A 23,354-nucleotide genomic window follows, 5' to 3' on the forward strand; every position below is an offset into this window, starting at 1 on the left:
TAATTTTAAGAGTAGCTTTCTCCTTCGTCTCTGGACATACTGCTTGTAGCTTCAGTTGCTCCCTGTATTCTGGATAAAGCCATAGGCTGTGTGCACTCCTACTGTTTTGTCCAGAGAAATTTCTCACCATACTCAAAAAACCGGTCTATCATCCTTCAAGCTAACCTGGGTTCCGTAGGTCAAAGTTGTGGATAAAAACTTACTTCCTTTGGCCACTAAACTGCTTTTATTATCAAGGCTCTTCCTATTCTAATATTGGGAACTACGTATTGGCCTTCGCTAGATCTTGCATTCTGGTGTGTTTACCATTGTCTTTAACGACCAATAAGTCTGCTACACCACCTGTCATCCCCCGCTCTAAAGATACAAACCCAATATATCTTTGCTTTTAAATCTGGGTTATTAATCCGTGTGGTCCTGCTTATCTTTTGAACTAGTTTCTTGCCCATATATCCACTCGGAGAATCCTTATAATGGCTGATCAAAAACGCCCTCGTGAAGAGGACCTTCCGAAATTTGACGATCCTACAGACCTAATCAATGCTGTCATTTCGACATTGCAAGCTCCAGAAGAAAGAACAAATGTTTCCACAACCTATGCCAATGACAAGAACTTGGCAACCGAGGTACAGGCATATGCCAAAATTGCTGGTCGTGACTGGACTTTCTACGTGAAAGCTTTGGCCATATCCATAGGCAGAAATACGGATAATATCCCTGGAGCTGCCCCTCCAGCACAACAAGTGGATATCGACTTGGGTCCAGCCAAAGTTGTTTCGCGTCAACATGCTGTCATCACCTACAACATTGATTTGCGATGTTGGGAGTTGAAAGTGTTAGGCCGCAACGGTGCCCGTGTAGATGGAACAAAAATCGCCGTTGGATCCCAGCATTCTACGCCTTTACATTCGGGTGCAATTTTGGACATTGGTGGAACACAAATGATGTTTATTTTGCCAGACGCTCCTCCAAGTATACTGCAAAAGATGCTCAACGTATGTTTAGCACGCTATAAACCTGATTCGAATAAGCTCTCTCGAACAAGCTCCATGAGCAGTGCTAGTGGAGTCATGAGTAACAATGCTTCTCATGGAATGAGCCAATTTTCGAGCATATCTAGCTTCCAAATGTTCGACAAGACGAACTTGAACCATTCCCCTTCTGCTGTATCCGCCGTTTCTCTACAGAATAATTTGGATCAAGACCTTTCTAGGGAAGATGCAAAAGACATCAAGCCTCCTTACTCATACGCTACCATGATCACCCAAGCTATCTTATCAAATCCTGAAGGTGTCATGTCCCTTTCCGAAATTTATGGATGGATCTCATCTCATTATGCATATTACAAATACTCCAAGACCGGCTGGCAAAATTCTATTAGACATAACTTGTCTCTCAACAAAGCCTTTGAGAAAGTGCCCAGACGCCCTAATGAGCCAGGAAAAGGTATGAAATGGCAAATTAGCGATTCTTACAAACAGGATTTCATGAAAAAAATCCAAAGTGGAACGTTGCTGAAATCTAGGCGTGGTTCATCCGTATCCAGAACCCTACAAATTCATTTGGCTACACATTCTCAACTTCCAGACTCTCAAAATTACTTCAAAAGTGAAGACCATTCTCGGAGCAATTCCTTTGATCATCGTCATGCGATGTCCATCGATCAAATTCCTAACGCTTCTCAAAAAGCACCATTGCCATACGTGGGTCTTCCACCTGGTCAGCCACAAGCGTCTGTTTCTAATGGGTACCCAATTCCTTATGGAACTCCCTATCAAGCTACTGGTGCACCCCCTTCAATGCATGGACAGGCATCTCAGCCTTTGCACCTCAATCCCCCTTATATTCCAACTCATGGAGAAAAGACAACAGAGTTAGCATCTCCATTGAGGCATACGAGGCTAGACCAGAACTTGCCTAAACTACCCAAAGTTAATGGAAACAGTTATTATAGTCTTCCACAGCCTACATCTAACGGTCATCACGTACCCACATCGAGCATGGTCCCTGATGTAAATATTTACAAGCCCAACACCCAACATACGCAAGATCTGGAAGCCGATCATGGTGGCCCCGTTTCCTTTTCTAACTCGTCCAATCCTACAAATACAAGTGAATCAATGCAGAATTCGACAGCACCTACTGCAACGAATACATCTGACCTAGCGCTTGGTTTCACATCTCCGAAGAAAATAGCTCCACTTGAGGCGTTCACTCCAGAACGCGGGTCGAAAGTATCAGGACAACGGGGTAGAGGATTTAATGGCAATGCTCAACAGTCTTCTCCAGCATTATGGAACTTTGTTCAATTCAGTACTCCGAACGGGCAGACCCCAGGTAGAAAGGACAGCGAGTTCAGTAACGGACAGACAAGCCCTACTTTCAGTAAGGGTGGCAATTCCATCAAGAGAAGTATCGAAGAAAATGATTCCCCAACAAACGTTTCTCCGCAACGCGACAATCTGTCAGAATAGTCTCTCGTTGAAGAATGCCCTCCTTCTATTTCTTTCATTTTTTTAGCAAGTTAAATAGAAAACCATCATGATGTGAACAAAATCGTAAACATTACTTTGGTCTCATAGAAATTTGTCAACAGGAAGAAAAAAAATGATTGATTGGCATAACAGGTCACCTACCTAAGGTGCTCTTTGTAAGCACTCCAAGTGCGTCAACCAGTCAAACATTAGGGTATATTAAAAACTATGATGATTTACATATCCTCTTTTACTCCTGAACCAATGTGAAGATATATATGTAGCAATATTCAGAAAGCGGCTCTATTTCTTAAGTCGTAAATTTTCCGCTCGATATCCCTTGGACTTTTATCTAATCGTCCTGCTAGTTTGACTTGGGCACTTGGATTCAACTCGAAAAATCTCTCGATAAAATCGCCATCAATGACATTCTCGACTGGATTATAGTAGCCTCTAAATTTTAAATGCTCTCTACCCACTAAGTTGAATCCCTGTTTTGTGTTATCAAAGTCGTCAAATGAATCATTGAAATAATCTCTGAGCAGATTTTCAAGTTTCATTAATAAATCAACCTCTTGTGTAGTAGCCAAAGGAAGTAAAATGCCCACCGTACCCTGTAAACCAGTATAGATAATGCTTTCTGAGCCCCCAACAACAAATGAGCCTTTATGCAAAGAAGTTACAATGTCTTGAGTATAAAAGTCACAAAGCTTATCGAGCCTTGAGCTTGATGCACCTAATGTTTCCTCCTCAAACTTCATCAAGACATTATTTTCTAATTGCTCTGCGACGTTCTTCGGAATCCTGCTAACAAAAATGTTTCCAAATCTATCACCGGCTATCACTGTGCGAGAATCTAGTACTTCTAAGGCAGTGATTTGTCTTTTTGCCGTATCATTGCAGAAAGCAATGAATTGATTTTTTGTTTGATCGAACCTCATAAAAGATACCGATTCGCTAGAATCGCATACAACAATTACATCGCCTGCAATATGCTGAATCTTGTTGATCCGCCTTAAAAAATCGATTTTCGTCGAAGTTTTGCGAAGGAGTTGTTTGCGACCAACATCATAAAGTCTCAATTGATTACCAGCTCCAACTAGCAACTTTTCATTGAAAGCACACAATGATGAAGGAGGAAATTCAATAGTAGTTTTGTGCAAGTAAACGAGTTCAGGTTTCTTTTTGGCGTTCCTTTTTATCCGAAAGGTGTAGATGGAATTCCCACTATAATAATGTGGAGAATAGACTAAGTTTTCTGTTGTACCCACTATTAAATATTCCTCGTCTCTAATTTTTATGCTGGCTAACGAAATAGTGCATTCGTTGTTAGTAAATTCATGAGTGTATTCTATTCCAGACCCAGCGACATCAACGATCTGCAAGCAAGATGCCCACAGGTTTTCTTTTTTTTTGTATCCAAAAACCTCGAAATATTCTGCATCCACTTCTTTGGATTCTAGGTATGGTGAGATTACACCAAACTCAGATTCAATAACGAAAAAATAGTCAGTAAGAGAATCCTTCAATTGCTTTCTAGGAGCATACCGTAACTTTATCAGGCTTATTGTTAAATCATTTGTTACATCGAATCCCTCCCCTTCTTCACCACCCACAGTGAAAATGGTGATTTCTCCATCGCGAATTCCGACCACACTTTCTATTCCAATATCTTCCGAGTAAAAAGCTGAACCATCTTTAATACTGATATCAATCAAAGGAGTTAATTTGAAGTTGGATTCATTATTGAAGTACCCAATCCATGGCCGCGAGCTAATTGCTAGGATACCCGACAGGGCAACGTTAGGTAAAGCCAAACTTCTTAGAGATACTGGTTGTGTCCCGAGGTATTTAAGTCTAGAATCGCCGAGCTTTCCGGAGACGACATCTATCCTCACACGAGCGTATACTCCGTTTATCATCCCAATGTGTACAAAATAGTTATCCTTATCCAATGGCATCATCAAAAGTGAGAAGCAATTTGCAGAAAGTGCTTGCAATGTTACTATCTCAAAACAGGTCTTTGGAAGTAAAGAAATGACTTGAATGGTTTCTTCTGACGTACCAATAACAGCAAAATTACTCTTTCTGTCCCCTTCTGTAACAAACTTACTAGCCAATGCGAGGGCGGTTATGGAGCCTCCTGTAACTTCGAGTCTCTCTTGATATTCAATTAACTGATCATCAGCTGGATCAATCTCAAAATAACAGACTTCTCTATTGGATAAGCCAACTAATACTTGCTCGTTGTTGGTACTAGCATGAAGAATAACAATTCCAGCAGGGGGATACCAATTTGTTTCCCTCTTGCTCGTCACGTTATCAGAGTCGTCGAAAAAGTTACGTATGTGACGAATACCATTATTGTGGACCTGAACAAGAGAGTGCTGACCTATTTGTTGAACAGCGATTGTATGTTGATCAAGAGCAAACCCCGAATCACTAACTTCTTCCACAACTTCGCCTATAGAAAGAACCATAGACTTCATTGTAAGCGATGAAGTGAGAACCAAATAGTCGTCGTTGATGGATTTCTTGGAGATCTTGGTTGTGAAAATAGATGTGGGGTTGATAGGTACAGGCGAAGAAACCAATTCAGACACAGGGACACCATAGGTCAAAGTCTTCATATATGAATTAGATGCAAGTGTGACAAGTTGTTTAAGTGGATCTGGGAATTCGGATGAGTATGTTTCAAGCATTGTACTGTCAACTAGAGGAGAAAGAGATCCCAAAACCTCCACCAAAGATAAGTTTTTCAATCCTCGTGGGTCAAAGAAAGTTTTTGTGGGAAAATCAGACTTCTCGCTTACTGACAGTGTAGTAGTGTCATCTGCTTCGCCAAGGCTTTCAAACTGGTAGAAGAACTTGTTATTATCAGTCGAATTAGCAAACAAAAAGCCGCTGTTGAAGATGTTCAAGCTTGTGCAGACTGGGATGGTATCAAAGTAGGTAGCATAAAATGCCGTAAGCGTTTCCCCTTCGATACTGACAGTAATTTTGAAAAGATCACCGAGCGACGATTGGACCAAAACAAAAAACTCTTTCTTTTTAAGCTTGTGGACATAAAAGTTTGTTATCACTACTTCAGAAGTATCCAGTCTTACTGGAAACTGGAGATATTTTCTAGTGCCTCCAGGTGTCAGCTCATAGATGAGATACGACTTACAACAAATTAAGACCCCACCAGCAGGAGCAGGAAGAGGAATTAATAGGTTTGCAGATGCGTCGATATCAGGCTTGCTTTTTTTCAAAATGATATGATTGAGACTCTGATCTAGCTCATAATAATTGAGCTGAAGGGGTGACAGTTGAGAGTCGTATTCTCTATTTTCATAATTCAGATAGTCAATCTCAATAGCAGCCCAAAGTGGGTTTTCATAATTTGTATCTAATGCACATAGGTTGAGCGTCAATGTGTTTTTTGAGGTGTTTTCCAAAGGAGACGAGAGTTTAAGGATGCCACTTTCGTTTTGCATCTCGACTTTATAGACTAGTTTATTTCGTTCCACAGCAGCAATCATAACCGCTCTGTTGTCTGGTTCCACACATAAATATTCTCCTGGAGTAACCCTTCGGAGTCCATTCTTTGAATGTGGTTCCTGAACTATGGGGACAAACTTAGATAAGGCTTCATTAAATTCAGCCACCACCACTTTTCCAGAATCTGATGTAATAATTAGGAGATCTTTCTGGGTCCCCGTCAAACGTATTTTGTCTATGTTTTGAACAATAGCGAATGCATGTTGAACCATCAACTTTCTCAATTTTCCTTTCTCTGTATCAGGTCTGTAGATTTCGATTGTGGTAGAAGTAGCAAGTACCAATTCTTGCGTTTTCTTTTGACCAGAAAACTGGCCCACTAAAGATTTATGTGCCAGAGAAGGTGGTTGGAGAGTCAAATTGTATAAGAAGAGAGAATCATTTCCTGGTGGCATTGTCTTTGGAACTCTATAGCTTGGGCGATGAGTATTTAGATGCATACTTGATGGATTGTGGGAGTGTATATGGCCCCACATAGTCAGTTCATGATTCAGGTCGTTCTACTTTGTTTAGTTGTCAAAGATTCATAATGGGCGCTAGGTATGTTATACGTTTTATTAATTATTATATGCTAGATTCTAACAGTTGAAGTTGTAAAGACCAAAAGAAAGCACTTGCTATATGTCTACAGAGATCTCCATGTGTTCTTATACAACGTCACTCGCCCAAGGATTGTCTCACGGACCCGGAGTTGAAGAAGGATTTGCCGGAACTCTGTGTCGCCAATTTCAAGGCATTTATGGAATGCAAAAACGGATTTTTCGACATGCGAAAACGGATGAGAGGAAATGCACCATTGTCGACAGGTAAGTATGATGAAACATATGAGAAGTTGTCGACTGGCGACTTTGATGCCCGGGAGGAAATGAGAAAGTTGGACGTCTTGAATAGGAACTTGTCGAAACAGAGGCAGCTCCGTGAAGAGGAAGAAAAGAGGAGACTCCAGCATTAGGTCTGCCTGGTTCACCCTGTAAATAATTGAATGCGAAAGACGCTTGCAAATCGAAAATTAAACGAGCATATTTGGATTCCGTAGCTTTTCTTCGTCCATGAATACGTTATAATCTCTACTTTAGTATATTCATATTACTTTTTGTGCTGTCCTCATAAATACTTCAAGCGTTGGTAACGAGCATCTAAACAATGTCGCATGAAAACCTTTAAACCGCGGCCCAGCTTTTCCGATCCAACTGTATACTATTCTTTACTGCAAGTTTCATTCCCCATGATCTCATCTGATTTAGAAACGGATAGAGTCCAGGAACTTGACCAGTTGTTATCACTTATCCATCCTAGGATAGTAGACTATGTCGCCTCGGCTGATGCCAATTCCGAAAAATTCCAAGCTAACTCTTTAGGAAGCTTCCACGAACCGCTGGAACTAAAGAAAATATTCACCAGCGAGGAAGGGATATTCGAGCGGGGCTTGAAGAACGATCACGATCTGCTATTCCACCACATTGACAACGTTTTGAAATACTCAGTAAACACATGGAACCCTGGATTTCTTGACAAACTTTATGCATCCAATAATCCGATTGGTGTAATTAGCGACATAATTTTGTCAGTTCTTAACACGAATTCTCACGTTTACACTGTCTCTCCAGTCCTCTCCGTCCTAGAAAACTATATGGGCAGAAAGTACGCGAGACTCTTTTATCTGAATCACCAAGACACATGCGGCGGTCTCACATTCTCTGGGGGCTCATGGTCTAACATTACTGCCATGCAAATCGCCAGATCAATTAAATATCCTGAGACGAAACTTCATGGCAATGGTAATTTCAAGTTCGCTGTTTATGCTTCTAAGCACTGTCACTACTCTATTGAAAAAGCTGCAATTCTTCTTGGTATTGGATCAAAGTCCGTTTTCAAAGTTGATATCAATTCGGATGGAACAATGAACACTCGTTCTCTTGAGGAAACGATTCAAAAATCAATTTCGGAAGGTTATACGCCGCTTTTCATCAACACGACTGCGGGTACAACTGTTTTCGGACTGTACGACGATATTCAAGCTGCTTCTGCCATTGCAAAAAAATTCAATGTATGGTTACATGTTGATGGTTCTTGGGGTGGTAATGTTATTTTCTCTGAGGTTCACAAGAAAAAGCTAAAGGGCAGCGAGTTTGCAGACTCCATCACTACGAACCCGCACAAAATGCTTGGAACTCCAAACACATGTTCATTTCTTTTGCTTCCAGATGTGAAAACTTTCCAAACAGCAAACTCGCTTGCTGCACCATATCTTTTCCACGGAAGAGAGAATGACGAAGAAAACATGGACTTGGCGGATGGAACCATGGGATGTGGACGAAGAGCAGATGCATTCAAGTTTTACTTAACTTGGCTCTACTATGGTTACGATGGCTTGCAGCAGCGTGTTGACCATGCTTTTCGGATTGTGGAGTATTTTGTGCAAAGCATTACTAATGTGCCAGGGTTTACTTTGGTAGACGAACACCCCCAGTGTCTTCAGGTTTGCTTCTACTATAGACCGGAGGGATATGAAGGAGATGATATGACGAATATTACTAGATTCATCTCACGTACTCTCCATTCCCAAGGAAGATACTTGATGGACTTTTCGCCAAATCCAACAAAGGATGAAAAGGGTGAATTCTTCCGTGTGGTGTTCAACTCTCCAATTCTCACAGACAAGATTATAGACGACTTGGTGGCAAGCATTGTTTCCGTTGGAGCCGCATACCAAAATAAAATGGGCCAACTGTAAAATTAGATAGCCCGTTGTTATCTTCAAAAGTTAACTCTTATCTTTTAGTACGAGGTATAGATACAATCACCTGACAACTTCTGTAACTCGAATCTTGCACAAACTGTAGGGTCTGATCGCGATTACTTCACTTTCAACTTCATGGCACGATTTTACAACCAAAGTGAACGGCAAAAGGAGCGGGGAAACGTGACATTCATGCAGCTTTGCGTATTTATATATGTATTTCACAGCTTTTCCGTTACAAAGGTGAGAATAACGAAGCCAAGTGGGGTGCAATAGGGCATTATGCTGGACGTGGCAACGTTACGTTTTTCCAGAGAAGGTTGCACTGGACCTAGATTGCAACATGGAGGAGAAACCTAAACAGGATGGAATCGCGCCTATGTTGCATTGCGAACGTTAGATCAAGATCGTCCTTAAGGATCTAAAGTGCGAAACAATAGGACAAATTTGCTAACTCATACTGTCTCAGGCAACATTCCCTTGCAATAAATGTGAGCAGTGCATGTCACTGAAGACAGTATTAAAGTAAAATCCCGTCTTCCCTTCTTTAGAAGGTGGCACACGACCAGATATGGGGTCGATAATGTATGATTCTGATGCACTGCATGCAAATGATGTAACATAGTCAGTCTGCAACCTGTCTCCATTTTTTCGGCAACAGTGCTTTATCATGTACGCGACCTGATCGTGAGCTGATAAGCGAAAACATATATAGGTGTCTCTGTCGACCCTTTACTTCATTTTGTTCCCATCTTCTTGTTTAAACTTTCCTAAGGATCGTCTTATTTAAGGTGTTGCAAGTGTCCCCAAACAAATTTTAACAGCAGTTTTTTGTTTGAACCCAAAGTGTGTCCTTTGTCAAATACCTAGATCAAATTACCTTCCATTAATCTCTCAATGTCGAGCGAAAAAAGGGTTGAACAGGTGAATGTGGAAACAGAATCTTCTGCCCACCCCTCTGAAGATCACATCGAACTCGTGCACCATTCATGGGCTGAAATAGAGGCTTCAGGGAAGTGGTACAACCGCCGCTATGTCTCTTTCATTCCTCCCTACTCTCATGCTATGGTTCAGATCGTCATCATGTCGTTCGTTTTATTTTTAACGCCTGGTTGTTACAATGCCATCTCCGGTATAGGTAACTCTGGTCTTACTGACCCAAAAGTTGCTGACAATGCTAATGTTGCCCTTTACTCCACATTTGCCACTATTGGTGCAGTTGGCGGAGTCATCTGCAACATGATCGGTGTTAGAGCATGCTTGGTGTTTGGAGGTACTGGCTACCTCATGTACACTTTGTCTTTGTTGGTGTTCCATTATAAGGGAAACAAGGCCTTCCCTGTATTTGCAGGTGCCTACTTGGGTGTATGTGCATCCTTGACGTGGGCTGCCCAAGGCTCGATTATCATGTCTTATGCTTTGGAGAACAAGAAGGCTACTGCTATTATGGTCTTCTGGGTCATCTTCAACTTCGGTGCTGTTCTTGGCTCTTTGATTCCTTTGGCGCAAAACATGGAAACAGGCCTGTCACATGTTAATGCTGGCACCTACATTGCCTTTATGGTCTTGATGGGTGCGGGTATTGCCTTGGCTGCATTTTTGCTTCCTATGGATAAGGTCTACAAAGCAGACGGCACCAAGGTCATTGCAAAGAAGTATCCTAGACTTCAAGATGAGCTCAAGGGTATGTGGAAAGTGTTGAAGACTGAACGGAAAATTTACTTTTTGTTTCCAATGTTTTGTGCCTCTAACTGGTTTTACACTTATCAGTTCAATGACTTCAACGCTGGCCGTTTCAATGTCAGAACTAGATCTTTAAATTCTTTGCTCTATTGGCTCTCGCAGATGGTCGGAGCCATAGGCATCGGAACTATGTTGGATAGCACAAGATTCAGCAGACCTGTTCGTGCACGTATGGGTTACGCTGTGGTTTTCATTTGTGGCTTAGCTATTTGGGGTGGTGGTTTGAAGTTCCAGTTGGGTGTTACCAGAGAGAATGTAGTCAACAAGACACCAATTGACTTCAAAGACGGTGCTTACATCGGTCCCATGTTTTTGTACATGTTCTATGGCGGGTTTGATGCCATCTTCCAAAGTTTCATCTTCTGGATCTTGGGTACATTTTCCAACAATCCAAAGAAAGTTGCATTGTATGCTTCTTTCTACAAATCTTTGCAAAGTGCGTTTGCTGCTATTGTTTGGAGATTGGACGCAATGAAGAAGCCATATATGGACTTGTTTGCTTCCTCTTGGGGTTTGGTTCATGGATCCATGCTCATTGCTGCTCCTTTAATTTTGTTCATGATTACCGAACACACGGGGCTCGAGGAAGATGGTATTGAGGAGCTTTTGAACGATGAAGAAATCAAGATCGAGCATCTGAAGTAAGTTTTTAATGTTTTACAAATATAATTGCTATAATAAATGAGAGTACAGTTTGCTCTAACACTAGTCTGTAGGGTGGGCCAATTTGGCGCTTTGCCTCGAGCGCGCATTATCATTTGCGTAGAGAATTGCACCAGTGCGCCAACTCGATTTCTCTATTACATGACTATCCAATTCGTGCCCGGTGATCCAAACCTGTCCCTATATAGTTTGGACCAGGCAGCATGGAAAAACCACCGAATAGTCGCCTATGCTTCGGGAAACAACTTAATCGTTTATTCGCTAACAGATAATAAAAAGCGCAGTCTCCAAACGATATACTTGGACCGAGACCCAACTGCTGTTTCCATCAATGGTGACAATGGGCTCATTTGCATATCTCAAGGCCCGAAGGTTCTTGTTTTCAGACCTGTGAATGAATACATGTCCGTACCAAAATGGACAGAAGCGCATATCTTAGACGTGGATGGATCCCAAATCCACTGCTTGAAGTGGGCTATTTCTGAGGAGGAATTGGCTGTGGGAACTGACCACAGTATCTCGTTATTCCATGTGGGCTTTGAGTATGGTGAGATAAAAGCGAACAAGCGGTGGTCTCAAACTTTAGCAAGTCCAGTGAATCAACTAGATATAACCCACGATTCCAGTAAGATTGTGACGTACAATAGTGAGGATTACGACTTTTTTGTCAAGTTGTGGATGCGTACAAGCTATGATGATGTCCATTCTTCATTTGAGCTCACATATATGGCCCACGATCGCGATAAGTGGTTGTTGAGTTGTCGTTGGCGTGAAAAAGCTGTTGCTTCCATATCGGAAGACGATAACAAACAAATTCTAGCCTCGATGGTTAATATTAAAAATATGCGCAACTACATCCCTCAATTCTTGACTGAAAGCAATGATGTCCTTTATACCGTGACCAATGATCGGTTCCTTAATGTTTGGGCTACCTATGATTTCAGTGGACACAGGCATTTGAAGCAATGGGCAAAGTTTAACTTGGTTCAAGACTTGAAGAGTCCATTTGTTACTGCACTTATAATCGAAAACAAATATCTTCAGGCCACTTTAATACCATCGTTGTATAAAATGGACCCAAAATCGGATTTTGTGGAATTTTTCTCCTCGAAAAACGTGAAGAATTTAGACTTGCTCATTGTTTTCGGCCAAATGGACTCGGTATCGTATTCCATCTCAAATATTGAGTCCAATCCTCCCAATAATATCGTTTTTGAAAAGCTATCGACATTTACAGAGGAAACTTTTTGTCTTCCAAAGTATGACGAAGTCACCATCAATAATATTGGTAAGGAGTTAGATTCAGGTGAATACACCAATAGTATCTTCTCTAATCCCATCACTGTGGGACACCTTCTCGCGTCGCCTGAGACGAACAGTCTTACATACTTGGTTCATGACCGTTTGAAATCTACTATTAGGATTGCTGAAGTGTCTTTTCGAACGCATCGAGGGCTTGACCCTAGACCTCGCGTGAGACTCAAGAATAAGTTCCAAGGCCACATAAAATCTATTCAAAAGTTAATCACCTCATCCTCGTCTTACGAAGGCAATATCATGCTTTCGGTTCTGGATTTCCCTGATCATAATTATATCTGGGAGCCATTACTTCTCGTACCAGAGAAAAAGAAGGACATGCTGATCACAAAGCGATTCATTCTAAACGTTGCCCGAAAGGGTGAAGATAACATTCACAATCAAGGAATTATCGACGCTATTTTGATCAATGATATTTGCCCACCAACCCGTGGATTCCGGCATCACGTTGCAATTGTAGTGGAGAAAGGTGGGTATTTAAGTATTTGGGACTGCAATGGAACAACTATGGACGATAAGGAGGCGGAATTAGTCTCGAGACTTGATATTTTAAATGCCGATAATGAAAGAATCACAAAGGCACCGCAAGCATTTTGCTTAATGGGCAACTCCACGACCCATTACAACATAGTTTGCATATTTGACGTAAACCTCATCAAGTCTTGGAGGGTTACAATTGATGATAAAACAGCGAAAATTGCTTGTTTTTCACTCGAGGCTGAAGAACTTCCAGGAGCTTATTCAGGATACACTAAAATCTCTGCTGTGGATACCTTTCTTGAAAAGGATTTGTCTGTTATTGATGAAAAGGGGCTCTTTAGATCTATTGGAGCAAAGATTTGTCCTGAAACGAATAAGGTATCTTGGGTACAAAAAAATGAGATAGATACAAGCATAGAGAATGCAAGCTTGATCCATGGTGCATCACTTATCCACCGTCTTGCTATAGTGGATGGTACAGGATCTGAACTTACTATCTGGGATTCCAAGTCTGGTTTACTTGAGTATAAGGAAACATTTCCCCCAGAATATGGTCCTGTGAGAGATATTGATTGGACTTTTATTGGGGAAGCTGGATCAACTGCGAATGCTATCTTGGCTGTTGGGTTTGCCCGTTTCGTCTTGTTGTATACTCAGCTTCGGTATGATTACACTAACAGAATTCCTACCTTTGCTGTTTTGAAAAAGATTGATATATCTGAATTCTCATCGCATGAAATTGGGGACCTGATCTGGATAGATGGAGGGTATCTTGTGATAGGAAGTGGTAACCAGTTTTTTATTGACGACAAATGGGTCGAACTTGGTCAAAATTCAGGAGTTTCCACCAGCAATTCACTTGGTTCTACTATTAGACAATTGTTAGTTGGCTTCAAGCGGGATGAAAACCATTTCCTCATATCGGACTTGGCAAAGATTTTGAATGGCCCTTTACCAGTGTACCATCCTCAATTTTTGATCCAGGCTCTTCTTATGAATGAAATTGAAATTGTAGAGGAAATCTTGATTCGGCTCTATCAGTGTCTTAGGACTCAAGACGAACTAACATGGAATCTCGACATGGATTTGGCTGAAGCATTGAGCAAAACAAGAAGTTCAAAAATTAAGCGCCGTCTCTCAAATATCAACTCTCCTCCTAGGCATGAGAAGTATGATATTGGTCTAGGTGTTTTTGACACTTTCAGCACTACTGTGCTGGAACTCTTAATTGAAAAGTTAACGAAAATATCATTACCATTGTTGACCAGACATCAACAAGTCACATTAATGAATGTGGTGAACATTGTCAGCAGCATCTCCGACTTCGAATCATCTGTTGATGAGAATGGATTGAAGTTCTTGTGTGGGTTTAAATTATTTCAAGCTTCCACTAAACAATCTAGATTAACTATGAGAGATATAAGCTGGGCAGTTCATAGTGACCAAAAGGAATTGCTTTTCAGCCATGTCGATGATTACTATCATCATCGTTTAACATGGGAGAAGGTAAAGAAAGTTGGAATTATTTTCTGGATTGACAAGCACCGTTTGACAAACCTCATGGAAACAATCGCTAGAAATGAATTCGGAGATTCTAGGGATCCTTCGGGACTTATCTCTCTTTTCTACCTTGCAATAAAGAAAAAGCAAGTTTTATTGGGCCTCTGGAAAACAGCTTCTCATCCAGAGAGAGAAAAGGTTCTTAAGTTCATGAGCAATAATTTTATGGAGGATAGGTGGAGGACAGCGGCCCTGAAAAATGCATTTGTACTTTTGGGTAAGCACCGCTACATGGACGCATCTTACTTCTTCTTATTAGCTGGTAAAGTGAAAGACTGCTGTATCACATTGTGCAGCAAATTAGACGATGTGGAACTAGCATTGGCTGTCGCAAAAGTCAATGGTGATCATGAATCCGTTATGCATATCATCGAAAATTTCGTGCTTCCAAAGGCTTTGTCCAAAGGAGATAGATGGATGACAAGTTGGGCCTTCTGGGAAATGAAACTAAAGGAAGTCTCGATTCAAGCATTAATCAAATCTCCGCATCTCGTTGTTCAGCAAAACGTCGAGAAATTTTCTGACAATTTTAAAAGGAATCTTAGGCTCATTGATTTCAAGCCTGATGCAAATTCTTTCCTACGAGATGATCCCCTGTTGGCAGTTTTGTTTCGTAAACTCAGAGCATCGAAATTCAATTATCTCAAGGGCTCCCTTGCAGTTAGTCCTTCCGAAGAGTTTGATTTTGTTTTGAAAGTTTCTCAAATCTATTCTAAAATGGGGTGCGACTATTTGGCGATTTCACTTTTGAGGACTTGGACCTTTATTGACTATGGTGTTACAGAGGATATGAAAAAGAAGGCAGACGAGAAAGACTTATTCCTGGAATTTTCAGCCGCTCCCACTCAGAAAATTGAAGCAGCTTCAACCGCCTTTGAGGAACCTGATATGAGTGCTTTCAGTTTTGGTTTTTAGTTGGATTTTTTAGGAAATGCATATGCCTTTTTAAGTTCTGAACCATATATTCGACAAAATTAACGTCAAGGTAAAAATAAAAAAAGTTAAGAACCCCACCCGGGACTCGAACCCGGAGTCTCCCGCTTAGGAGGCGGATGCCTTAACCATTTGGCCAGAGGGGCTACGTGCAAAAAAATTGGCGCAAGCTCGTTTCAATCATATCTGTCAGGAAGTTTTTTAAGAAGCATTTATAATTCTCTTCAAACCTAGATAATTTGCTTATTGATTTGAATAAACTCATTTAATTTTAAAGGAAGTTTTATATACAGATCTATATTTGTATTTCCCTGTATAGTACCTGGTCATTGGCCCATCCAGCACTTCCAACTACTTCAACACTAGGGTTCGCACTGTCTAGATCATCACTTGATCCTTTCAAAGGATCGAATTGCAAAATAGAAGACGATCCACCATATAATACATCTCCTTCGATCCCTGTACGATTGCAAAGAATGACAGTAGTCTTGTGGGGTTTCTGTGAAAGTCCGTTGGCAGGATGGGACAAGAACGGAAAGAAGCGTAGAATCCAGTAGTCTACCAACAGCTTGCTTTCAACATTGGCTTCATCAATTGAGTTTTCAGTAAATCGCTTTTGCCATTCGGATGCTTTTTTGTCTTTCTCATCCCTGGTCCAGCTTTCCTGAATCGACGGCGAATCAGACGAGAGCCATGCCGTTGGGACTATTATTAACGATGAATCGTTCAACCAACTTGAAATAGAAAACTCAAATTTATTGAAGGGTGCTTCAAATTTGTAGGGGTTTAGATCCATGCATATGCCAATGTTAGTCCTGAGAGTTAATCTTGAGCTATCTTTGCCAAGTGTTAGTGGGATAGAAGGGAAGCTTTTATCTGGATTTTCTTTACATCCCCAAGCCTCATCTGTCTCGTAAAGATGAGTCTTTCTGTAGTTATAGACTACGTTCCCCTCTTCGTCCACTACCAATGCGGAGTTGTAAGTGGTACCCTGGTGAGTTTCAGGATATCCTATGACAGTAGTACATCCATACGTCTTGCACAATTCTCTAGCTAAAGAACAACTCTTACCTTGAGTTGAATCTTCTAGAAATGGTTTAATTTCCTGCGGAGACGAGAAATTGTAGCCCGAAAGTGAGAGCTCGGGAAGAACAATCAAGTCTATTTCTTTCTGGACACTTGAAAGAAGTGTCTTCACCCTTGTTATATTTGCTTCAACTTGTCCCAACAAAGGATTAAACTGGACACACGCAACTCTTAGTCTCATATTGTCGACTGAGTATCAAATACGGCGAATGTACAGAGAGCGCGCTTCGATTTATTTATGCTTCTCGTGATCGAGTATACTATTAAGCCTAAATTCCGCTAATGACGACTATCCTGGGACTTCAACCATTTCCTCGGTTCCAGACATTCCGTGAAACAATCTACCATAGCACGGACTGTTAGGGTCATTGAAATGGTCATAAGGATGATCATGATCCAAGTATATACCACAAAGATTGCAAAAAAAAGTGTAACATGACGAACACTTCATCTTATTGCAACCATCCAGTCTTTGTATTATTAGATCACATGTTGGGCACTTGCTAAAATCTTGTGAGTCATCAGCTAACAACTCATTGAATAACTTATCCATCAAATACTCGTCGGAGACTTTTTTCATTAGATCATGCCCATACTTGTACTTCAACTCACTGCGTTCACGGGACTGGCTTTCTGAATTGAGCCACGTCTCCAAAGCTTCTAAAGGAATGCCATAGTATTGTCTATCTTTGTTCTTTTTAGCGCAGTCAATAGCATTACTATGATAAGACTTTCGGCATGTATTGCAAAAGGCATACTGGCACTGGCGGCATATAACGAGTCTGTTGGTCATGTTCTCACGGAAGATCATTGCAGGGCACTTTTCTCTCGGACAAGATACTAACCTCGTGGGGAACATCTTTGCAATGAGAACGTGCTGATGATCGGTGAACAACCTCAAATATCTCTGATATAGTTCTAACCCTTCGCTGCCACTTAGTACGCGTTGAAGTAAAGATGCATCAATGGGTGGAGTCATGATTTGCATCTTGAATTCATCAAAGTTGAATTTTTCACTGGCAATATTGTCTAAGCGAAGGTACTTCTCCCTAACGTCCAATATGCGCTTTGTGCAATCGAAATCAGGACAATGAACTTTTTCAACATTACCACTATCAATTAGTGATATGAAAAAGTTGCGAAGACACTCGTTACAGAAAATGTGGTTACAAGGCGAAAACTTCAGGCAGTATTCTCCTTTTAAATCGCTTTGGCATATCTCGCACGTAAAGGTTGTTTGGTCAAAGCACTTTTGTTTCTCTTCTGCATCGTATTCAATGAGCTTGTCATATAGTATACCGTTTTCTCCACAATCTATTCTTGATCCGACTAACTCTTTAGGATTCCAACAAACTGTCTCTTTCAAGTGTTCAATCATTGCAAATAGCACCTGGTCTTTTATATCGAGCCATAATTGCCGTAGCGTAGCCTTCAACTCAGATAGATTTTTTTCCAGAATCACAGTGCAGTTTAATAGGATATCAGGAGGCTCTTCATATGGATATCCCTCCGGAAGCGAAAAGTTGAATTGCATAGCAGGAAGGTATTTTATATTGGTGCTCCGGTATGTGTTGCCACCTGCGATTTGGAGCCGAATTGGAATCTCATCATCAAAGCTTATCGGTAGAGTCGCTACTCCCTCAAAAGATGTAAAATTTAGAGATACAATGTCCTCATAGATTGCCAGAAGTGTCTCAAGTTCTTCTTTTCTGACATCTTCCTTGTGTGACATGTTTGGTCGTTGATAACTGGTGTCTGAGGATCAGATACATGAACCATGCTGTGACTTATGCAGGCCGTTCAAGGCTAACGTTCGTATTGCAACGTAGAAACGGTAATTGATCAATAAAGTTCGAGAATGATAAGACCTCTAAGAAATTTCCATATTGTATTGTGTTGTCTGAAAGAAAATCAAGTTTTGGATTTTTAAGAAAGAATCTCGCATTTGTTCATATTTCTGTTTAATCGCACAAATTTTAAAAAATCACTATCCGAGAGGAACCGCAGTCCAAGGTAGTTACCACTTTAATATTCTTGAGTGAACCAGCGAGTTTATCATTTTGACATTCTAGAAGTGGCTTATTTTGTAATACTACAATAAAAAAAATATTCAACAGGTCTTGGCTCATCATAGATGCTTCTCGAATTGTAAAAGGGGACAAAGTCACGCGAACGACCTGACAAGAGATGACGCGCACTGGAGATAGAGACTTCGGGCCATTTAGGCTTTAGTGAAGCATATCCAATTGCATGAATATTTAGAATCAACTTTGATATTTGCTTTCATATTTCGTTCTTGTCCCCAATTGTATAAAACTACGACTGTGGCAAGAACTCTGGATTAATAGGAGCTCAATGGATTGGTTTGGGACTGCACCACAGGAATCACACAATGCATATTTGTTCCATCACTGCAGACGACCTTGACCCCACATTCGGGTCACTGACGACTATAAAAACCAGCGAACTTCCCTTCCCCCAATTCACAATCATTATCATATTATTTCTCAAATCCAAGAAAAATATATTAACTCATATTACTAGCAAGAAATCATCCAAACTACAATAGTCATGGCAAGAACTCAAAAATGGACTGTGCATGAAGGTGCTTCTGAACCAAGATACTTCACCCACAACGGACATATTGACACAAATCCAAATAAAGTCAGTAAGGAAGGAAATGGCAAATTCAATTGGGGTAAACCAGGTGACGAATTAGAGGACGAAGAATTGGGTGACATTAATTTCTTCAAGAAGTCACCAAGAAGAAACTCTAATCACTCGCAGAATGAGGCTCAAATCCAAAGAGCGATCGAGGAGAAAGACGCCACTTAAACCTTTCTTTAACGAATTATGAATAGTATACTACATTAGAAATGCATATCTAGCTACAAAATTTTCTTAGATTTAGTATGATTTAAACGCTCTTCAGTTCTTCTTCCTTGAGCTTGAGTTGTTTCTCGTTCTCAGCTTTCCAGCCCTTTCTTTTCTGGCGCTCTTCGTATGCTTGCTTATTGTCTAAAACACGGTTCACAATAAACTCCGTGTTCATTTCATCGAACTTGTGGGGCCCTATTTCTTTGTACACAGCACTCACCCCATCATAAATACCACTCTCCAATTCGGTAGGTCCATGATAAACTGCAGATACAGGACCCGGCAACTTGGCCAAAAACTTCTCTGTAGGGGAATAAGGGGCACCGATCACAACTGCGTCAACATATCGACATTGCAAAACACAAAGAGATCTCTCGAAAAGGTTCATAATTGGATAGTTCAAGCCCTTGTATGTGTTGATACATTTGTCATCATGGAGGCCGATAACCACACTCGAATTTGTCTTCTCCGCCTCTTTACGAACCAAACGCAAGACCTCAATATGTCCAGGGTGGAACAAATCAAAGCCTCCATCGATATAATGAATGCCAGAATAGAGTTTGCTTGAAACTTCTGATGATGGCTGAACAATAGCTTCTAATGCGGAATCTGCATTGAGGTTCAAATATACACCTGAGCCGTGCTTAGAGCCAGTGGAGTCGGACGCATAGTCGGCAAACCTCTTCAAGGTTTCTGGATCTGAAAAAAGGGGATGTTCCAGTGAGCTTTTGTAAGATTCTATGGGTTTGAAATGATGTGATTTACTCATCAAAAGCATTCTGCCCACCAAGTCCGTCGTGGAGATATTCGGTGTTCTCTTAACCACTACGAACATGCCTAAATCTTTCACACCTTTATAGCAATCTTCACCATTGGCATCCGTAGTGATATCATCGCCATGAACAACATACTTGCATCCATATTTTGCCATAAATTCTGGATCAGTAACATAAGGCGCATCGGAGACGGCTTGTGTAGTCCATTTACAGGCCTCGACTGCAGCCATTCTTTCTTCTAACTTCATTACCACAGGTCCCTTATTGAGGAGGATTTCTTCGTCTGAATGTACACCAACGTAAAGTTCTTTGCCTAATTGGCGAGCTTGAAGCATGGCACCAGCGTGTCCTTTTGCATTAGTCTGGAGTATGAAGTAAAGAGAAACAAATTAAGAGAACATACCATGATGAGCAAAGTCGAAGCAGCCATCGATCCAAATACGGCAATTCTCTATTCCTTCAGGTCTTTCGTACATGGCTGGCCCGATAAAGATCAACAATATCCTTCAGATTACGCGCAGTGTGATTCCTATATGAACAACCTTACATTAATTTCCTCGTGGTGTCTTAATCTCAAAGTTTAGGATTAAAACTGTCTTCCCATGTGCTCCGTAGTATTCAAAGATATCAATGTCTCCCCTGAAATTCATATCAACGTCTCCACTGAAATTCAGGTTATGGATATATACAGTTTTTCTTTTTGACTCGAAACTTCTTATTGACCCGAAGCCAAGCCTGCTTCCCGTTTTTGGTCATCCCATTGAAGTTCCAATGCTTTTTCAGGATGTTGACTAATGAAACCTGAATGATTATATTGAGGCGACGAGTCTGCCAGAGTAATACTATATGTCTTGTTTTGCAATTAAAGCTGTACGCTCTTGCTTCAGAAGTGGCAGGATGGTACCTCCAGTATCCTTTTTGCAAATATAACACTTGGTTTTCTTCTCTTTATATCGCAGAAGGAAACACTTCTGACAAAAAATATGGTTGCACGTCGTCCTTACTGGATTATCATAATCATTCTTGCAAATTGGACATTTAAAGGGAACATCTTCTAATTTCGGCAGTACTTTGGGATCCTCTACCACAGTTTGCCACTCCTTCTCAATAGGCTTCTTTTGCTTCATTTCGTCTCTTATATGTAAAAATTTGCAAGTATCACCGTAGCCACAGTACCCCGTTTGTTGAAAATCTTTACAAACATCAGGCTGAAAGTCTGTGAGTGTTGTAACCCGAATATTTTTCGGCGCAGCCTTTGGACCCACAACCTTTTTTTTCTCAGGATCCTGGTAATTTACTGATGTATCCTCAGGTTGAGGTTTATCATCGTGGCAAACATCTCGTGTAGGTTTAAACTCATTCTGTTTTGGAATTTTTCTCTTCTTAAGATCATCTTTGATCGGTGTTATGATCGTCTGATTTTCCTGGTCATAGGCGTCTGTTTCAACTTTTCGTTTCGTTCCCGTCTTGACAGACCTTTTCTTAAACATTAGGGAAATAGATGATTCCGTTGATCATCTAAGAAGTCATTTATAAAACCCGTACATCAATAATTGTCCTCTCATCTTTTAGTACTACGCAGAATTGCGAAATATAAAATCCGTGATAGTTTAGTGGCTAGAATTACCGCTTGTCGCGCGGTAGACCGGGGTTCAATTCCCCGTCGCGGAGCTTCTTTTTTGCTTCCCTTTTTTTTGACCTTTACGTAAAGCTCAGCTTTCCTTGTTCTGAGTCGCAATTGCCTGTCTTTCGATGTGCCATTATGTTTGAAAACTTCGAAAGAATTGAGGCATTCGATGATAGCCTTAAACGAGGGTCGTGGCTCTGGTGGCTCGTCGGATTTTATCTTACACTTCCAATCACAGTGTACATCATACTACCTTTCTTGACATACAAGGGGAGCGCAGGCAAAAGGAAAACGATATCTATTCTTGTATTGGGCGATGTCGGTCACTCACCTCGCATGTGCTACCATGCCCGTTCTTTTTCCGAACTTGATTACAATGTGAACTTGTGCGGTTATGTTGAGACTGAACCACCCACTGCTGTGATTGACGATATCAACATTGAGATCCATCCTATTCATGCCATTCAAAACACGATGGAACTACCATACTTAGCCTTTGCTGTCCAAAAAGTCCTCATGCAATTGGTTCAGTTAGGAAGACTCTTGTTCGAGCTTCGGGGAAGCCACTACTTCATGATACAGAACCCCCCCTCATTGCCTCTCTTATTACTCGTCGTCGTGTTTATCAAACTTTTCAGCCGGAATTCCTTGCTCATAATTGACTGGCACAATTTGAATTATACGATACTCAATCTAAAGTTCAAAAATATGAGCCATCCCATGGTTCGCTTGTTACGTTTGTACGAGAAGTATTTGGGACGATGTGCTTGGCTAAACCTCACCGTGACAAACCAGATGAAACAATTTCTCGTCACAGAATTTCAACTCAACCCGAAAAAGATTATTGTACTTCACGATCGTCCAGCACGCCAGTTTGTTCCATTGATCGACGGTAATAATGAAAAGCAGGAGATCTTGCTGAACCATGAACTATTCCAAGGTATTAAAAACATCCAAGATTACAGGATTATTGTATCTGCTACGTCTTTTACTCCGGATGAGGACTTCGAGATTCTCTTGAGGGCATTGAAAACTTATGACGACAATAAGAGCAATATCGCACCCTTGTTGCTTATAATCACCGGAAAAGGACCTTTAAAACAGATGTTTCTTGACAGGGTTGACTCCTTGAACTTTCTGCCAAAAGTGATTGTAAAAACTGCGTGGCTTTCGCTGGAGGATTATCCAAAGATTCTTTCGTTGGCCGATTTAGCGGTTTCTTTACATACATCACTGAGTGGTATAGATCTTCCAATGAAGATTGTGGACTTCTTTGGGGTTGGTGTTCCTGTGATAACGTTGGATTTTCCAGCGATTGGCGAGTTGGTGAAAGATCAGGTGAACGGAATGGTGACACATACAACTGAAAAATCTGACGAGGCGGATCAAATGTACAAATTAATTACTAAAGCGATGTCGGATCCCCAACTTTTATCCACGCTCAAGGAGAATGCGATTGAAGAGAGCAAGAACACATGGGACATCAACTGGAGAACACACTTGGAAAAAGTATTCTACTACGGTGATTAACAAAT

General features: G+C 40.9%; 11 protein-coding genes and 2 non-coding genes across 13 annotated transcripts; 8 read left to right on the forward strand and 5 right to left on the reverse strand. All coding sequences in view use genetic code 12, as the record gives it.

Annotated features, from left to right (window-relative positions):
- Positions 1–473: 473 nt before the first annotated feature.
- Positions 474–2,474, forward strand: FKH2 (forkhead family transcription factor; the record flags this gene model as incomplete). The annotated part of the gene is made up of 1 exon (XM_002617828.1): positions 474–2,474. The coding sequence occupies one exon, from the start codon at positions 474–476 to the stop codon at positions 2,472–2,474; it is 2,001 nt and encodes a 666-aa protein (XP_002617874.1).
- Positions 2,475–2,764: 290 nt separating this feature from the next.
- FOB63_002026 (U2 snRNP complex subunit) lies at positions 2,765–6,493 on the reverse strand (the record flags this gene model as incomplete). Its single annotated transcript, XM_002617827.2, has 1 exon — positions 2,765–6,493. One exon carries the CDS (start codon positions 6,491–6,493, stop codon positions 2,765–2,767), a length of 3,729 nt encoding a protein of 1,242 aa, XP_002617873.2.
- Positions 6,494–6,546: 53 nt separating this feature from the next.
- Positions 6,547–6,969, forward strand: PET191 (uncharacterized protein; the record flags this gene model as incomplete). Its single annotated transcript, XM_066102206.1, has 2 exons — positions 6,547–6,557; positions 6,609–6,969. 2 exons carry the CDS (start codon positions 6,547–6,549, stop codon positions 6,967–6,969), a joined length of 372 nt encoding a protein of 123 aa, XP_065958497.1.
- A 198-nt stretch (positions 6,970–7,167) lies between these two features.
- On the forward strand, positions 7,168–8,751 carry FOB63_002028 (uncharacterized protein; the record flags this gene model as incomplete). Its single annotated transcript, XM_002617826.1, has 1 exon — positions 7,168–8,751. The coding sequence occupies one exon, from the start codon at positions 7,168–7,170 to the stop codon at positions 8,749–8,751; it is 1,584 nt and encodes a 527-aa protein (XP_002617872.1).
- Positions 8,752–9,654: 903 nt separating this feature from the next.
- Positions 9,655–11,145, forward strand: NGT1 (Ngt1p; the record flags this gene model as incomplete). The annotated part of the gene is made up of 1 exon (XM_002617825.1): positions 9,655–11,145. The coding sequence occupies one exon, from the start codon at positions 9,655–9,657 to the stop codon at positions 11,143–11,145; it is 1,491 nt and encodes a 496-aa protein (XP_002617871.1).
- Positions 11,146–11,181: 36 nt separating this feature from the next.
- Positions 11,182–15,435, forward strand: FOB63_002030 (uncharacterized protein; the record flags this gene model as incomplete). Its single annotated transcript, XM_002617824.2, has 1 exon — positions 11,182–15,435. One exon carries the CDS (start codon positions 11,182–11,184, stop codon positions 15,433–15,435), a length of 4,254 nt encoding a protein of 1,417 aa, XP_002617870.1.
- Positions 15,436–15,526: 91 nt separating this feature from the next.
- FOB63_005538 lies at positions 15,527–15,599 on the reverse strand. Its single transcript has one exon. It is a non-coding gene; the product is annotated as a tRNA-Arg (tRNA).
- A 149-nt stretch (positions 15,600–15,748) lies between these two features.
- Positions 15,749–16,720, reverse strand: FOB63_002031 (amidase; the record flags this gene model as incomplete). Its single annotated transcript, XM_002617823.1, has 1 exon — positions 15,749–16,720. One exon carries the CDS (start codon positions 16,718–16,720, stop codon positions 15,749–15,751), a length of 972 nt encoding a protein of 323 aa, XP_002617869.1.
- Positions 16,721–16,828: 108 nt separating this feature from the next.
- FOB63_002032 (RBR-type E3 ubiquitin transferase) lies at positions 16,829–18,271 on the reverse strand (the record flags this gene model as incomplete). Its single annotated transcript, XM_002617822.1, has 1 exon — positions 16,829–18,271. The coding sequence occupies one exon, from the start codon at positions 18,269–18,271 to the stop codon at positions 16,829–16,831; it is 1,443 nt and encodes a 480-aa protein (XP_002617868.1).
- Positions 18,272–19,110: 839 nt separating this feature from the next.
- Positions 19,111–19,374, forward strand: STF2 (Stf2p; the record flags this gene model as incomplete). The annotated part of the gene is made up of 1 exon (XM_002617821.1): positions 19,111–19,374. One exon carries the CDS (start codon positions 19,111–19,113, stop codon positions 19,372–19,374), a length of 264 nt encoding a protein of 87 aa, XP_002617867.1.
- Positions 19,375–19,456: 82 nt separating this feature from the next.
- Positions 19,457–20,527, reverse strand: MUQ1 (ethanolamine-phosphate cytidylyltransferase; the record flags this gene model as incomplete). Its single annotated transcript, XM_002617820.1, has 1 exon — positions 19,457–20,527. The coding sequence occupies one exon, from the start codon at positions 20,525–20,527 to the stop codon at positions 19,457–19,459; it is 1,071 nt and encodes a 356-aa protein (XP_002617866.1).
- Positions 20,528–21,791: 1,264 nt separating this feature from the next.
- Positions 21,792–21,863, forward strand: FOB63_005536. Its single transcript has one exon. It is a non-coding gene; the product is annotated as a tRNA-Asp (tRNA).
- Positions 21,864–21,954: 91 nt separating this feature from the next.
- On the forward strand, positions 21,955–23,349 carry ALG1 (chitobiosyldiphosphodolichol beta-1,4 mannosyltransferase; the record flags this gene model as incomplete). The annotated part of the gene is made up of 1 exon (XM_002617818.1): positions 21,955–23,349. One exon carries the CDS (start codon positions 21,955–21,957, stop codon positions 23,347–23,349), a length of 1,395 nt encoding a protein of 464 aa, XP_002617864.1.
- Between the last annotated feature and the right edge of the window lie 5 nt (positions 23,350–23,354).

The sequence above is a fragment of the Clavispora lusitaniae genome, assembly GCF_014636115.1.
Source record: "Clavispora lusitaniae strain FDAARGOS_655 chromosome Unknown tig00000038_pilon, whole genome shotgun sequence".
NCBI lineage: Eukaryota > Fungi > Ascomycota > Pichiomycetes > Serinales > Metschnikowiaceae > Clavispora > Clavispora lusitaniae.